This window comes from Nanorana parkeri, unplaced genomic scaffold (genome assembly GCF_000935625.1).
Source record: "Nanorana parkeri isolate BGI_ZX_2015 unplaced genomic scaffold, ASM93562v1 scaffold2126, whole genome shotgun sequence".
Classification (NCBI taxonomy): domain Eukaryota; kingdom Metazoa; phylum Chordata; class Amphibia; order Anura; family Dicroglossidae; genus Nanorana; species Nanorana parkeri.
In genome coordinates, this window is record NW_017308394.1 from 167,975 (window position 1) to 186,074 (window position 18,100).

General features: G+C 43.9%; 1 protein-coding gene across 1 annotated transcript in view; it reads right to left on the minus strand.

Moving 5' to 3' along the window:
- The window catches only part of HNRNPUL1 (heterogeneous nuclear ribonucleoprotein U like 1), a 28,895-nt gene extending 12,035 nt beyond the window's left edge, over nt 1-16,860 (minus strand). Inside the window, exons 1-9 of the mRNA XM_018572769.1 lie at nt 16,655-16,860; nt 13,578-13,712; nt 6,838-6,982; nt 5,416-5,492; nt 4,156-4,295; nt 3,948-4,047; nt 2,503-2,615; nt 261-527; nt 47-169 (exon numbers count right to left, since the gene is read on the minus strand). Of these exons, the coding sequence (XP_018428271.1) occupies nt 47-169; nt 261-527; nt 2,503-2,615; nt 3,948-4,047; nt 4,156-4,295; nt 5,416-5,492; nt 6,838-6,982; nt 13,578-13,712; nt 16,655-16,724 (1,170 nt within the window). The 5' untranslated portion in view covers nt 16,725-16,860. The remainder of the gene's footprint in view (nt 1-46; nt 170-260; nt 528-2,502; nt 2,616-3,947; nt 4,048-4,155; nt 4,296-5,415; nt 5,493-6,837; nt 6,983-13,577; nt 13,713-16,654) is intronic.
- Nucleotides 16,861-18,100: the final 1,240 nt, after the last annotated feature.

The window sequence follows — 18,100 nt, forward strand, 5'->3', positions numbered from 1 at the left end:
GCACAGTTATAAAGCTGTTACATGGTCTGAAACAAGACTCTCTTACCCTCATCTTTTCCATGATGGCATTGGTGCCAAGGATATTGTATTTCTTTTCAGGGTTTTCTTTTGAGTGCTTCATTGCCCAGGTTGTCTTCCCGGCTCCAGGCAATCCCACCATCATCAGAATCTGTAAAGACAAATGCAACATTATACAGATGCTGTAATACTGTAATGCTGGAGCCATTGTCTGTCATCTGCGCTCTCTGTAGAAAGCTCACCTCGCACTCTCCTTTGTTCTTTGGAGCTAAAGTCCCTCTTATTCGTTCATAGGCAGGCTGGTGCTGGATGAAGGTAAAACCTGGCGGAATATTGCAGAAAGAGTCGACTCTCTGGCCAAAGTTAAACTCCACGCAGCAGTTCTTCACAAGGATGTGGGGGAAGAAGGCTTGACTGCCTACGGTACTTCTGTTCACGCGGAAAGCCGTACCGAAATACTGACCATTCTTTGAGAAGGAAATCTCTATGTCGCCACGAGTTTCAAAATCCTAGGGAGACATTTAAAAAGGAAACAAGGATTTTTAGGACAATACCTTTAATAACATGCTATAAAACAATACAGGAATGTAACTAGTGCATCACATGCATTTAGTTTTTGATAAATCCCATTTCCAGAAGAGGGTTAAATGAATCTGCACTCATCTACGCTGAAAACGAACGCCAACACATGTCAATTATACTCTGGAGCCTTGGTTCTCAACTGGTGGGTTGTTCAGTGGGTCACCACATGCCTTCCACTTTTCACGGTGAGAGGCTCCTCTGCCTCCCCCTTGCACAGCACTGTCAGTCCAAGCAGCCATCTACAATATGCTGTCCGGTGTTGAGTGTGAACTTGAGGTGGGCTGGGCATATGGCCACAAGGGAGCTCCATTCATACGTGAATTGCTTACACCTCCTTCATGTGTCCTGGACCGGAGTGATGTCACATTCTGGCTCCCGGCACCTTTACAGGGTACGCAACGGAGCTGTACCAGCAATACACATATGGATGGAGCTCCGTAACAGCACAGCAGCCCACACTGGACCCCTGTGGGTGTATGAATGTGTGAGAATTTGTCTGTGGTTGTGCGTCTGTCAGTGTTTTTGAGGGCCCGGTCACACTAGTAAAGTGCGTTAATCGCACAGTCCCATTCTGATGTAGGTGTGTTGCATTGCCATTCATTTGAACGGCACCTCAAACGCACCTCCCACCCCACAGTTCAATGACCCGTACTGCCATGCGTTCCAGTGCAATGCAACTTGGGTCATAACTTAATGACCAAGGACAAATGTTGGTCCTGTGGTTACACAGGTTGAGAACCATTGCTCTAGAGCCTTCCAGTACCCATAAATATCCCAGCTGGAGAGAGTCCAGAGAAGGGCAACGAAACTCATTAAGGGGCTGGAGGACCAAAGCTATGAGACAAGGTTGCTAAATTTAAACTTTTTCAAGCTGAAGTGAGGCAATTAAGAGGGGACATGATTTTGATGTACAAAATGTTTGGTGGTGATGGCAACATCAGCAATAAACTTTTTTACAGTAAAGTCCCTAACAAGCACTAGAGGCCACCACCTAAAATTGGTGGAGAAAAGATTTAACCACAAAGGGCATAGGCGATTCTTTCCTGTCAGAGCGGTTACATTTTGGAACTCTCTGCCACAAGCAGTGGCATCAGCAGAGAATATTGATTCATTCAAAAATCAATTAGGTACCTTCCTCATAGTCTGTAACATACAGGGGTACAGGTACTCTTAAATACTAGACCACAAAGGGACTCTTATACACACAAAAATGCACAGTCACACACATACAGAGGTTGAACTTGATGGACCTGTGTATTTATTCAACCTCAAATACTTTGCAAGTGGCTTCAAGAATCTACAAAACATCAACAAGTCCAGTTGAGGTAGAACATGACTGGACTACATCTGTGAGTCTGACAAAATGCAGCTTGCATGGTGTACTTGACAGTTAATATCCATGTTTTGGAGCCCCTGGGCGACACTGCAGGGAAGCCAGGGGAAAAAACCCCAAGGCCAAGCCAAGAAGAGCAGATTCTTCAGCTAGTAGTAGAATCCAACAATCTATAACGATCCAGGAAAAAAACCCACCAAAATATCTTCTCTCATAGAACACAAAGATGAACCTGAGCACTATTTATATATCCAAAAGGGTAAAGCGCATTAGGACACAAGTAATTACCATCACCTTAGTGCCCATCCTCCTAGGGGCAAGTCTGCTGTGTCCCCCAATGAACTCTAATTTTCCCATATGACAGGCAAGTATTTGTCATAAGACAGCAAAAGAAAGCGATCACAGTTCTTGAATTCTACCTCAGAATACCTGCTTCCTTTTTTTTTTTTTTAAAGATTAAAACATCAATGACCAAATCTGTGCTTTGTTTCCAGAGATTTTGACTACAGACAAAAGCTGTATCATAATAAAAGTAAACATGTAAGATCTTCAAAAAAGGCAAAACGTACTATAAAACATCCAAGGACATCATTCTCTCCAAAGGTTTCCCCGTAGTTTTCAAACTTGCTGTTTGTAGATTTCTTTGCTGTACCCCCGTAACCATAGGAAAATGGTTCCTCTCCTTAAACATAAGAGAAAAAAAAGTTATGAATTAAATGCAACGATGGCCGATTATTTTTTCCATTAATCAGTTAAAAAGGTAAAAAAAATATTAAATACCACCTTTTATTTAAAATGAAATACACAAATGGTGTTACAAAGTTTACTTCAGAATAAAACCGCATGCACATTTTTTTGCAATCACACAGCATTGCAGTACCGTGCGTTCCAGTGCGGGCGATCACACTGCAGGGCAGGAGGCGCATTTGGGGGCCACTGAAATGAACGGCACCACAACACACATCCTGCAGCAGAGTTTGTCAGGCTGAAACCAAAAACTACCCTTTCCACCTTTATTTATATATTTTATCAAATTCTATGTATTATATTTAGACATTTAAATTAGGTTCATGGATTTTAACCCCTTAGTGACCAGTGACATCCATAGTATGTCACTGGCACCGGGCCTGTTTAAACAGACTCCTCTGTTTACATTTGCAAAGCCGACTGTCTGCTTAACAAAAGAAGCGATTCTATTGTAAGGCCCCCCCCCCATGTGATGCAATTAAAGTAAAAAAATAAATAAAATAAAACCAGTTGTTAAAAATAGTATCAAGTTAAATAAATGTAAAAATTAAAAAAAAAAATTTTTAAGTCCCCAGCGAGCATGGGAGTCATACATATGAAAACAACGATCGCGATACACGTTAGGTGTTGCCTCAAAACTGAAGACCTTTTAAAGCATCATCTATGGACTTTTTGGGGTACTGAATTTTGTCACCGTTTCACAAAATTAACCTGGGCATGTTGGGTATCTATTTACCCTTTGTAACCTCATCTTTTATATAAAAAAAAAAAAAGAAAAGGATATTGTGTTTTGGGGCACTAAATTTAACTTAAGTGCATTTTTCACAAAATTTGGGGGTTTGATAACAACTTGCGCTAATAACGTGCAACATAAAAATTTGCAACTGCCATTTTATTCTATAGGGTCTTGGCTTTCTTATACAATATATAATGTTTGGGGGTTTGAAGTAATTTTCAGGCCTAAAATTTGGATTATAACATGGGTGGAAAAAACACACAAAAGAGGCCTCAGTCATGAAGGGGTTAAATAATCTGAATGGTCAAACTCCAAGCCAGGAAACTGGCATATGCAGAACAAGAAGTCAATACAGACTTAATGTTTCTATTGGGGAAGTGCTGCTTTGAGTGGACCTATGCTTATATATTACCATGAAAGTATTTTATGGCCAATTTTTACATGTCAATTATATTGTCACACACAAAAAAGGATCAATGGACACTCAGATTTGTCTGCTGCAAAATACAAGTATAGAGAATAATGCCATACCTAACTGAGTGGTGCAGGAATCCAGAGACCACCCGACACGTACTACATGGGGATCTGGCTCACTAGATGGGAGGTGAGCTACTGCAATTTCTTCCTTAATCTGTGGGGGGTAGAAATAAATGAGACCCAGCAGGTGTTCAATAAAACAAATATCCGTGTGGTAAAGTCAATAACCCATACTAACCAATCAGAGCAGAGAAATTCTTACCTTTATCTCAAAGCACACCCGACCCCTGTTGACCCCATGTGTAGCCCGAGCTCCAGACCACAGGTAAGCAAACCCTTGCATGGTAAGTGGGAAACCAGTATTGCGGTCTTTGCTGAGCTTGAAGTGCAGATCACTGTTATCTGAAATAATAATTATAGGCTGTTATTACTACAAAGATAAAATGATTTTTATGATTTAACACCAGAGTTTAATGCCACTTTACATTCAAATAGCCCAACTATAAACAAAAATGTATCTTATTTGTGAATCAAGTGAGCTTCGAGTGGTGGCTACTTTACAACACACACAGGGGACCATGGGGAACAAAAGTAGCCCCCCTCCAGAAGGAAGGACAGTGTCAGCACCAATTCAGAGCTAATTTGGGGATCTACAGCCGAGTGATACACAAATAAGATACATTTTTGTTAATAGTTAGGATACTTGAATGCGTTTGTAAGATTTAACTCCTGAATTTAGTGTCACTTTAAACTGTAATGTAACTAAGGATAATTTCTACATTCATGACAAAAGTGATTCAAGCCAGAAGCCTCTAAATCAGGGATAGGCAAACATCGGCCCTCCAGCTGTGGTGAAGCTACATAATCCCATTATGCCTCCGGCTGTCATAGTCTTGCAATGCACAATGGGATTTATAGTTGCCCCACAGCTGAAAGGCCAGAGTTTGCCTACCCCTGTTCTAAATTATTACTTCTTTGAGCATTAACTGGGGGCACAGACACCAAGACAAAGCAGAAGGGTCGTGCTCTGCCCCTTGTATTGGGATTAAGAGTTCAGGTTACCTTTGTGTCCTAGGAAGTAGGACCTTATTGATTATTTTGTTTTCTCGCTCACTATCAATGGATTTGCACAGAAGATTGGCAATGATTGGATTCAGAATAATTTTGACTGGGTCCTAGCAGTCTCACACCATGCCGCAAGCCCAGAGATTCACTGCAAGAGTTACACCCTTGGACCAGCTACAAAGTGTTCACAGCATAGAAGTTGTGTATCTCTCTGCCTGAATAGTGACAGAGATCATCAGATGAAAGTCATAATAATCAGCTCCCGCCACCTTCCTGTACCTATGCCTTGAATGCCAGCCTGGTCATGGCAAGTATACAGCACGTGATTCAATGCATATTCCAGAGAATATTCCCAGGATACCACCACTCATGTATTTTTAAAGACAGTTATCCACTATAGTAGATGAATGTACTGCTCTTTAAATCTGGGAAGGAGATCAACATAAATAAAACTCACAATTATCTAAAACAACAACGTTCTCATCAAATGGATCGTCTTCATCATCAGCTCCACGACCTTGTGGGGACTGCGCTCTGGAAAACAAACATCAAACTTTTATTTCCAATACTGCTGATAAAAGATTGTCCAATTCACAAGGAAATGGGGACAGCGCTGCTGGATTGCAGGCTACCATTAGCCCCAAAAAAGTGACATGCTATGCTTTAGATTTTGAGCCTGCCCTTGGAACATAGAAGATAAAAACAACAGTGCTGCCTCCATGTGTAAAAACGTTTGTAATAGAACAGTAAACCACAGTTATAAGTACTCGCAACTATAAATCTCAACATGCTCGTCACAGAAGCCACAAAATCAGTGTCCAAGGAATGTTCCGCTCCGACTGCGTACAAAAAGCTGCCTCCGGTCACATCGACCACCGGTTGCTTAGGCTGGATTTGCGCATTTCAGGGGCACGCCCCCTTCCTCAGAATCACGGCTTGTCAGAGAGAGGGGTTTAAGATCTCTCTCTCGTGTTGAGATTTACAGGTGAAACTCGAATAATTAGAATATCGTGCAAAAGTAATTGCTGCAAAAGGGGCCCAAACCAAGTACTGAGTACATATGCATGCTTGTACTTTTCAGAGGTCCGATATTGTTCTATGTACAATCCTTGTTTTATTGATTGCATGTAATAATCTACTTTTTTGAGGTTGTGGATTTGGGGTTCTTGGGGTTTTCATGAGCTGTAAGCCATAATCATCACAATGATGACAAATCACGGCTTGAATTATCTTGCTTTGCATGTAATGAGTCTATCTAATATATTAGTTTCACCTTTTAAGTTGCATTAGTGAAATAAATGAACTTTGCACGATATTCTAATTATTCGAGTTTCACCTGTATAATTGTGAGTGGTTAGAACCGTGGTTTACTGTTCTTACACATGGAGGTGGAGCTTTGTTGTTTTTATCTTCTACGATATGTATATGACGGGAACCCCAGAGTCTTTTGATGATCAGCCACCCCTAAAGTGTGTGAAAGACAGAACGACTACTTCTGGATTGTGTGACGGCAACCATTTAGCGCCAAGAGCTAAAATTAATGGCCCTTGGAACAATTTGCTTTGTGATGGTTCTTCTTTAGGTCTGCATACTGTACTGTGCTGCTTACAGGTTACCCCTGTACATTAGAGCAAACAGTGTAAAAATGCTCTGATGGAAGTCATTGCTTGACTTGACCTGCAAGCTACTTCCATGACAGGAAAGCCATAAAGATGTTTGCTTTGTTGCCCTATAATTAAAATGAGACACATGACTAAAGGAATAGCTGCCTTCATCAGATCCATCTAACAAAAGGGATTTGCTTTACGATTTAATAATAAATATGAAAATCAAATTTGTAACCGCTTTTCTAAAATAGTCACTCGCCAGATGTACACACCTCTTGTCATCGCGGTGCTCATAGAAGCCCCTCCCTTTCTCCTCAAATGGTCTTTTGCGGTTCTGGAAGGGCTGTGGTGGACCAGACGCATTTGGGGCCCGGTAACCAGGGTCAGGTTCCTCCTGTTTAATCTCTGTGTTTAGGCCTGAAAAAGAAAACCATATAAATATGACACCGTTATACAAAGCATTTATAAGCAGAACTTTAGTGTAATGCTATAAGACAAACAAATAAAAGAAACGTAACATGTAGCATGCAGCCATTACCCTGGATCTACTGACTGTTTTCTGATGTAGTTTCTTCTGAAGGGAAGCTCTGCTTTTTCAATGTTTTTATATGTTCAAAACTGCCCAGGACTGTGAAGGGTTTGCTTTGAAGAGCTCCCTTGGCCTAGTCAATGCCAAACGGGAGGTTGAAATATTGGAGGGCCACTGTTTGGTGATCTCGGACAGAATGCCTTACAAGCTGTAGTGTTTTTTTCGATACAAAGAATACATGCTTTTTACAAATATCAGTTCCTGCCAAGCGCTGACATGTGAGGAATGGCCCAGCTTCTTCCATTTTGCATAAATACATAAGGAGCACCGGCGCCAACAACCCAAAAAAAAAACCAACCCACAGACGACCAAGAAGCAAGCAGCCCGCACCTCCTTATTATTATTGTTTTTAGGAAATTGGTAGAGGAAAAGCACTAGGACTTTACACTGCATGCAGCCACAATGCTACATATCTGTCAGCAGATGGAATGTCCCAATAGAATATTCTGCCCATCTGTTGGCTTCGAGGTCCTTCACTGACCACCATTGCCTCCAGAGAGAGTCAGAAGTCTTCCCTCTGACATACATAAGAGAAATCTGACAAGAAAACGTTGGCACAGCAGACCGGAGAAACAAGTATTCTAAAACTGGCCAACCACACCAATAACATGATTATTTACACAGGCCGCCTAGCTGCAAAACTGGTTTAAATCATATATCCTAACTTCATTAACTTCATCATGGAGTGCTCTGCAGACTAAGGAACACATTACACCATATGGCAGGAATATGTGTAAGAAGATCGAAGTAACAGAATATACAAAAATGATGTAGACTTCCAGCAAAACCTTACAGAAGAGATTATTTGACATGCTATCACTGGCGAGGAATCAGACCTTATGCACACATATTAGAATCCCTAAAGCAGCACTTCAGGCAAATCCAATCTCAACCTTTCCGTGAGGCTACCCCTGCACTAGGGGCGTCCCGAGTCACACTCAGCAGTGACGTAATCGTGCATGTGCGGTCATCTAATTGACGCCTGCCATCCTGGTGATGGATGCCGGCAGAGAGAGGAGGGGACGTTCACTCGGCGGTATGAGGTATGCCGCCGGGTCCCCTCCTCTCTCCTCACACTGTTGGGCTCTCGGTCCATTACCTAGTGCCTGACTTTTTAGAGGGGGTGACACCAAAATGACTAGGTCATTTTGGTGTCACCCATCCAATGGTGTCACCAGGGTGCAGGCCCCACCCCCCTAGTGACTCCACTGCCCCGCATTGCAAGAGTTAAATGCTCCTTTTGTCTAGGGAGCTAAAACAAAGTTATGCTTAACCAAACCGCAATCCCAACTGGCTCCTCCTCAGCTCCAGCAATGGTATGCCCCTCGATGTCCTCACATTATATACAAAGTGTAGAATGTGATCACTCAAGGACTTTATACCGCTGGAGCGGAGGGGGAAGAGAGTCTGAAGTGAGCTGTCTAAGGCTCCATTCACACCTGAGCGCGTGCAGTGCAGCACAATTTTTCACGCTGACAAAAACACACAGATTTTTACGAATGAGCGTTCGCTGCTACAACCACAACACCTGGCAACCGCCCAGATAATCGTGCTTTTCTCGTGTTGCATATTTTTTGCCCGCGTGTACGAACGCACAGGTGTGAATGTTTCACATTTGAACACATTGACTTTTGTGTTTTGCGTGTTACCGTGCGTATCTATACGCGCAAAAAAACGATCAGGCGTAAACCAGGCCTTACAGCAAGCCGGGATTGTTATTTTAGCTCCCTAGACAAAACGAGCACATAACACTTGCAGTGCAGAGGAAGCCCCATTGCAAGGGTAAAGATTTCATTTGCCGGGAGTTCTGCTTTAAACAGTAATTGCAACAGTTCATTTTACAGTTGTGTTCAGCCATCAGCCGCCTCCTTTCCTCAGCCTTCAATAGCAAAGTCTTCCTGCAGCGGTTACTGTCTGTGACTGCCCACAAGGCAACAATGAGAACGTTGCTGCCTCATAGCTGAAATCAGCTGTATGCTAATTCTACATAATGGAAAATCCATTATTAATGGCCACAGCAGCTGGACAGAACTCACAATATGGATGCAAAGTGTACCAGCTGGAGACAACACAACACATTATACAACATGCAAGTCAACTTTCTAAAAAACTTGCAAACACTGGAAGAGTGCGGAGGGGCAGGGATGGTCCGTGCTGTACTTTGTATCCCAAAAAATAGGATTTTGGTACTCACCGTAAAATCCTTTTCTCTCCGTTCATTGAAGGACACAGGGAACAGATCGGAGATCATGTACTGTTGGGTAATATCGCCACCTGCAGGAGAAGGACGAGTTTTAGTGAAAATTGAAAACATAATGCTGCTAATCCAGTTATGTGCAGGAAGGAAAGGTTGTGGAATGTCGAGTGTCATTAGGTCAAATTGTTGATCAGCACCAACACATAACTGTAACAACAAACACTTCCCCAAACTAAACTGAAATATGGGCAGACCTAATGACACGGTGGGGAGTTTAGCTACGATAAGTGGATGAGGATGACTTAGTACAGGAGACAAAATTTAATGTCACCCAAAACACATTTCAGTAATAGGAGAAATGAGCAAGGATGGGGTCTGGCTTGTTTACACTTCTCTTTTGCAGAGTTTTGCACTACAAAAGTTCTTGAAATATTTTCCTGGAGCTGATCTCTAGGGTACGTCTGCCATTAACTGCTTCAGGGCCGCAATACAACGGCTGCAACCCAAAGTGGTTGTACCAAGATCATGGATGCTGCAGCACCATATTGCATTTATTTTTACAGACGCCGATGGCTGTTCACATACATCTACAGAGCCACCGATCGCTTGTATGGTGCTGGGGAGTGCCCCCTCCATCATCAGTGTCAGGAGAAGACTAACAGTACATTTATATTATTGCCAGGGAGCATGCCAGGTTTAAGAAACATTTTACCGCACAATCAGAATGTGCAGGCCATTGTGTACAGCCAGAATGTCCTACAAAGTTCCAAAAGCAACATTGGTATTTCCACAGGAGGACCTGGCTATCATTAAAGCTGGCCATACCCCTATAGAATATCTGCAGACTTTCTATGGTCAGATGGAAAATGTGCAACAGGTTCCTCCATCTACGCTAAGCTGTGTGGATGGAGGGATCACCCGCTGGGCCAAGCTTCAGTATCTTGCTAGTCGGCCCCGCTGGCTCTCAAAATACCTGAACAATCTGATTGGATGCGGCATTGTTCAGGTGTTGGAGAGCCAGCGGGGCCGACTAGCAACACACTGAAGCTCGGCCACCGGGAGATTCCTCCATCCACACAGTTTAGCGTAGATGGAGGAATCTGTTGCACTGTTTCCATCTGACCATAGAAAGTCTGCAGATAATCTCTAGGTGTATGGCCAGATTTAGACTTACTTCTATGCCCTGCAAATCAACTAGTTTACATGCAACTCCAGCTGTATTTCCTGGCCGGTCAGGCTGCAATGGCTGCCAGTCTTATAGAGCCCAGTGCTATGGTTGGGTCAGTCCTCAGCTTCTCATCATTCACATAACACACGGCCCAAGGATTTGTTTTGTGAATAGCCTGTAGGAGAGGTGGACAGAGACAAAACCGTAGCGCTGGGATCTACGAGACCTGCAGCTCTTAAAGCTGAACCTTCCAAGAAATAAAGCAGGAGCTTTGCTCCCTCTGGCATGTAAATAAACTGATTTGCAGGACACAGACGTTTGTCTGCATGACAACAGTTCTTCCCAAGGAACAAGAGTGTTGAAGGTAACCTTGCCCAGAGTTGGGTTTTAATGCAGCAAAGAACATTTTGTGATTGGAGGAGAGTTGATCACATGACCTCTGGCTCTCCTGCATTTTTTTCTCTTTTATTTTCCAATTGCTCTGGCGTTTTACGTATCCTGAGACCAGCAGAGAGTTAAGCACATTGCTGTACTTTATAAATGTGCCAGGCAGGGCTTCAGCACTGCATTAAAATCAAGTATTTTGTACCTGAACGCCAAAACAGAACCAATGTGCAGCTTTGTGGTTAAGTGCAGTAAAGAAACTATACACAAATTGAAAAACCCAAGACAGGTCATCTTTATCTAATAAAGAACTCAAAACGTAACCTATTCTACAGTTTCTAACGGTGCAGCCATTTTGATCTCCAAATATAATCTATTAATAAATTTGTCAAAGTGTCCAAATCTTACAGGACTGCTAATATGCAAGTGAACAGATCTCCTTAATATGAAACAGAAAAATGTCTTGTTTGCTTCACCTGATTTAATATTATTGCTTACGTAGACATGTAACGTTACCGGAAGCTCCACTTTAAATGACAACAATGCATGGTGGGCATCGAAGCAAGCTGGATAACAATTTGGAACGTATGAATCATGTGTGTCTGACATGCATATCTGGATATTATTCCTTTGCAGGACGGTAAAGTCTACATGAAACAGCCTGAAGCAAATTCCACGTCTAGAATGATATGCATTGCTTCTGTCCTCAGGTCTACTGGTTTTCTCTAGAATCAAAGATCTAATCAAGGATCCAATGTTTGCCCCTTCTCCAGACAACCCTTCAGGACACCACTCTGCAAGTTTCTGCACAATTATATTGGTAGTCAAGATTTCAGACCTTTCAGCCCATTATTAAGAAAACACAGCGACAACCCAGGATGTGTCGTGTGCAGTAATACAGATCAGTTGAATGATCACTCCTTGTTGGCTGGTCTGACTACAAAACTAAATACGTCACCTTAAGGCTTTCTTTCACACTGTGCTGGATGTAGGAAAGCACCCAACCTCGTGTTTTTGGGCAGCATACTGCTCATGGTTCAAATCCTCTCTCAGCAAGCCACTGAAAAGAGACCCCCATGGTACAAAACACATAGAAGGGAATTCATTAAAACTGGAGCAGAGAGAATCTGGAGCAGTTGTGCATGGCAACCAATCAGCTTCGCTCTTTCATTTTTAAATCTTAACTGAACAGTTGCTCCAGTGTTGATAAATTCCCCCCATAGCGTTTGGCCAGACGCACCACAACACACTGCCTGACCCATCTGCAAAGTGTCAACTGAATAATTTAGCTAAGAAGACTCAGCATATCAAAGTGACACTTAAGCTGTACAGACAGTAACTGCAGACCACAAAATTTGCAGCAGAATTCCCGGAGAAAGCCAAGAACGCCAGAGTGTGCCGCTAGGCGAAAAGCCACTGGTTTTATGTTGCTGGCTCTGGTCTTCCCCCTGCCACTGGCTTATGTTACTGGTTCTTGTCTTCCCCCTGCCACTGGCTTATGTTACTGGTACTGGTCTTCCCCCTGCCACTGGCTTATGTTGCTGGTTCTGGTCTTCCGCCTGCCACTGGCTTATGTTACTGGTTCTGGTCTTCCCCATGCCACTGGCTTATGTTGCTGGTTCGGTCTTCCCCATGCCACTGGCTTATGGTTATTGGCTCTGTTCTCCCCCTGCCACTGGCTTACGTTACTGGCTCTGGTCTTCCCCTGCCACTGGCTTACGTTACTGGCTCTGGTCTGCCCCCTGCCGCACCTCAATATTGACCCATCTCTACGAGCGCTGGCCCCACTAACCAATGCGATGCAGACCAGGGCCAGTTATCATGGAAGCTGGTTGCTCTTCGCTTACCTGAGCACCCCGGTATTCAGAGCTCCCTAAAAGAAACCTTTTAATGGTCCCAAAATAACTTCACTCTTGCTGGTTTCTGTGGGTCAATGCTTTTACAAATTTACTCAATTTTCATTTTATTTACTGCCCACCTGCTCAGTTTGGCCAATATGTTTGCAAACATTTTAGTCTCAAACATCAAAACGATGCCTGAGATTTTTACTTTATAAAAAACAAACGTCCTTGGCATTTGCCAACACAGATACTGAACAAAGACAGAAGAGCCACCGCCTCCTGTATTAGAGAGGTTTAGCCCATATGAGTAGAAGACATCTTAGTGTCCAACCTCCACCCGAAGAGCAAAAAGTGGCTCATCTATGGACAACATAATTGACTATACTTTATAATGAACACTTTCTTTCTACATTAAAGTGACATTAAACCCTCAGATTTAACATAAAACAATACTGTAATGTGTGCCTTACTGTAATCCATGGTTGTTTCCCTTCTCTTTGCTGCTCTTTTTAAATCCGTATCTCTTCTCGTGCTGGGCAGAACTTCTGTTTTGCAGCAGACTGCCTTGTCTCTGGAATGGATACATGGTGTCTGTGTATTGGTTTGTAACCTGAGCCAGCACTACAGGAAGAGGCAGTCAACTGCAAAGGGAAGTTCTCTCCAAGCATGAGAAGACATGAGGATTTAAAAGGAAGAGCAGCAAAGAGAAGGGAAAGAACCATGGATTACAGTAAGGCGCACATTACAGTATTGGTTTATGTAAAACAAAATGAGGGTTTAATGTCACTTTAAGCAAATCATATGAAGGTGACCTTCGCAATAATTACCCATACTAAGTGTAGGAGGTCCTGGGTCCAAAGGTCTCCTGTCAAAAAATGGCTCTCGTTCCTGCTTAATAGGGTCTGGTCTGTTTTGAGGTGGGAAGCCTCCCCCTGGAGGGCCATAAGGGTCTGGTCCATGTCCGTAATCTGAAACAGGAAATCATTAATTACTTTAAATGCTCTTCTACATTACACAAATGCCTCCTGTATAACAAATAGCTCTCAATGACCACTTCCTTCCATAAATATACGTGGCATTTCTCGCCAACATTTCCAGAAGAGCTGAACATAGATTTCACACAGGCTGTAACAATAATGAAAAAAACAGTACAGCATGTTCTTCATTGGCAGAATGGTCTGGGTTGGCGAGTAGGGAACACACTAAAGATAAGGCTGCATTTAAGGTGACATTTACAAAGACGGACCCCAAAGCACCTATCTGTAAGTGCACGCACAGTGCATTGCGGTGATTCCATGGCAAACAGAAGGTGTGCTTTTTTGCAAGCCCCCTGCACCTCTCTCCCCTCCTGCGCACACACACGGCTTTAAAACTGGACTTACCTCAGCCCCGGTCTCTGACACTTCCAAGTGGCATGGGTGACACCACCCTGCCTCCTGCATGCACTCTTGCAGGATATTTTGTTCCCAGCTCTCTAGAAAGGTGCAGTGACATGCCACCCATGTCAGCTGGAAGCATCGGAGGTCGAGCCAAAGGCATTTTTTTTTTAAAAGCCATCTGCCTTCAGGGCGGGGGACTTGCAAATCCTCCATTGTGCATGAAGGTGCTTCACCCAAAAAATAATGTATATATATATATATTTCTTTCCCTTAGACCCTGGCACCCAGATCCAGTTGGCCTAGCAAAGGGCACATTACGTGGCATTCTTAAGGGCCTGTTCACATGAGATCAGGTCCTGATCAGCAGACGTGGAGCTGCTGATGCATTGCGTTTTTGGCCGCGTTTTTGATGCGTTCCAGCAAAAAAAAAAAAATTGTTTTGCTGGAGGGGGCTGTTAGTATGTTAGCTGCAGCGCAGTGCGTTTTGATGCGTTTGCGTATCCGTTCCCGGACCTGACAAAATGTGACATGCAGATGAACGGACTGTGCACGTGAGAACTGTAGCCCATAAAACACATAGGGATACATTGGGATACATTTTGAGTGCAGCAGCGTACGGAGCCGGTCAGCACACAAAACGGACGTCGTGTGAACAGGCCCTAAGGGGTCCTGGGAAAAGTAAGGATACCAAATCTTGCGAGAATTTGTTCCTGCACATCATGGGATCCCCAGCTTTCCTAGGATCTGGTGGGAACACGGAGTGAAACTTCATATTAAAGTGGACCTTCACCCTCTGCCCATTACCCCCCCCCCTTCACACATACACAGAATTTGTGTTGTATAACTACCTTTTATTATGCCCCTCATTCCACTACAGTATATGATGAAACTCTTTTATGATTTATTTTGATACGTTGTTACATACTTATGCCAGGGCTGCATGGATCCCAGGAGCCAGATAGCCAGTGCTCCTTGGTTTGGTATTGTACTGTCTATTGCTGTGCAAACTGCTGGTGCTATGTAAATCCTGTCATAATAATAACGACAGCTGGCTCCTAACATCTGAGGTTTTCTGAAGAAAATTATCCTGCAGGCTCCTGATTTCCATATTGATTTGTCCGTCCCTGCCTTATACACCAGTCATCGATATACCATAATGCCATAGGCCACTCTATTTTTATTGATAGAGCTCCATCATTTATAGGATTTTGTCTCATAGTCCTGATAAAGGAAAACCCGTGTGCCCCCGAAACCCAGTGGAGTAGCTGTGCATGGCAACCAATCAGCTTCTCTCTTCAATTGAGATTCAAAAATGAAGGAGAAGCTTGATTGGCTGCCATGCACAGCTGCTCCAGTTTTGACAAATTCCCCCCATTGTCTTTCCCCTCCCCCTCCATAATAAAGAGCCTGAACAGGACTGAATTCATTTGTGTGGCGCTCTCATGTTTCCAATTCTCTACAAATGTTTCCGGGGGACTCCTCGGGGTACCCTCATCAACAGAGGACTGCCTCTAGATCAGCCTCTCCCCAGCCAGGGTGCCGTAGCACTTTATGGGTTCCTCAAACTTTTTACCAGCTCCATGGAAATGAATGATGCTATTTTAGGGAGAGAGGTGGGGACCCATTCAGAAAAGGACGGTAGTTTTCCTCCCTCCAGGCTTGCTCCTCCTCCCACCCCCTGCCATAGGTCCTGATATAAAAGGGGGGTTCTAATGTAAAAGAGGGGGACACTGTTATTAAGGGGGCTCTGATCTGAAAGGGGGCTCCTAGTTTGAAGGGCGACACCCCATTTTTTGCATGGGGTTTTCCCTTAAAACTCCATACTAGACCCCTATCTGGGGCATTTGTACATCTCAGACAAGGGTGCCTAGAGATTTTGCATAATTTGAGAGGGTGCCATGACCGAGAAACGCTATAGTCCCCCATCCTCGTCCATTCAGCGCTCCCCCAATACATATTTATTGGCTGGAAGAGTCAGCTGACTCCTGATGGCCCAAGAAAAGGAAGATGGCGGTACGGGAGCAGGCACGCAGCAGACCGCTACACAACACTGCTGGGTCTGCAAATATGTTTTTGGTGGATAACCCAACACACGTGAAGGGGTGAAGTTCCTTTTTAAGAGCAGTAACCCCTGGCAACCAGCAGCATGTGGCTCCAGCTTGATTGCTATAGGTTACTGCACACAGGTCACATACATGTTGCTGTATAATTTATGACCGAGGCAATTGGCTGAAATTAAACAGAAATCCTTCCATATCTAGCAGTATAAACACACGAATTCATTTATCCCCACCATTGGTAGGGTGCCCGGGCCTCTCAGCATCATTGTTGGATGAAGGAGAGCCCTGCTCATAAACATGGAGGCCTTCCACAGCCACGGCACCTGGGCCTTCATGAGGGCCTCTATGTATCCCCGTAATGGGCCACGGTCCGTATGACCAGCCCTGCCATTGTCCCTTCCAGTCACCCATGATCTCTGCCCTCATGGCTTTGTGTTTACCCTTTCTCTCCCGCCCCACCACCTTACTCACATCGGTCATCCCTACGGAAATCCCTGGGAGGCCCGGGTGGGTATCCGCCTCGATTATAATGATCCCCCATCCTCTCGTCACGGCTCGAAGCGCGGGTATCACAAGCGGGCGGACAAAATGGCGGCGCCAGACTAACCCCTCTCACCGACGACCTGCGCAAGGAAGCCCTCTGCTGACAGCATACGGCATCAGCGCCCTTCCAGCCAATAGGCGTCTGCTCGCATCGCCACCGCCTTCTCACATTGGCTATCAGTCTAAGGGCGGAGACCGGTGTTGACCAATGAAACTGGCGGACACCCGTCTCCCTTGGCAACAGCAGGCGTGAATGGGTTAAAGGGACGGCCATGTTAGTACACCCGAGGATCTGCGTGTCTCATTGCAGGAGTACAGGGGTTTAGGCGCCATCTTGCTGCTCGCATTGTGTTACGTCTCATGAGACTTCTGCGATCTTGCTGTATTCTTTCATATGTGAATGAAAGAATAATACGTTGGAGAGGATATAATAATAATAAACCAACCTGTAAAAAAAAAAGGCTCTTATATTGTCATGGGCCATGGGTCCATATTGTGTTGCTCATTGGTTATTCCCCTTAGTGGAGTTTATTGCTTTCTCTTCCATAGTTCTCAGCATGCATATCCTAACTGAATGGCAGTTAGTTTGCTAAAGCACTGTGTACCATAAACAAATGCTATTTTTTTTTTAAATAAAACACTTGTTCTCACTTATTTTATACTTAGCTATCATATCAGAACACACACAGCAGATCTATCATCAGTCCTGAAGAAGGAGGAGCACCAATCTCACGGAATGCGTCGGATATGTTTTATGTCATACACTAATAAAGTGTTCATTGTTTCCCAATGTTTTTGTTCACAGATGGCGCTCCTCATCCACCTCCACAGGCTTTGTATTGCTATCTGTGTTTCTGATGCAGGTTATTTGTGTCTGGTGGAAAATATAAAACAGATACAAATCTGATAGGGATTGTAGTCACCTGTCTGTATTGCTTTTGGAGATTTCCCTTCACTTCCTGTCTGATGAAACCACGGTCAGTGTGACAGTAAAGTCCATGTCACCAGAAGCAGACAAACGGATGAGGGGCTTACACTTACCTTGGTGGAATCGTTACCTCACTGACCCAAAATGCCACCACTGGTCTGGGTTTGGTTTGGTTTTTGCTAGGGATGCACCGATATCGGTATTTCGAGAGTTCGGTGGTGTGGGCAGCAGGACTGAAATTATGTGGCATGGAAAACCTTTGTTTCATGTTTTAAAGATTGCTAAAGGTAGCTGTGACCAATGTCTTATCTGAAAAGTCTATATTGGAATGCTTTAGAACTTGCAACCTAATATGCTTGGTGGAAAAAAAAATAGACTGTATTCAACTGTTGTTGTTGTTCTAGCCAAATGAGGATAGTGCAGGAAAAGTCTACTGGAGGCAAAGG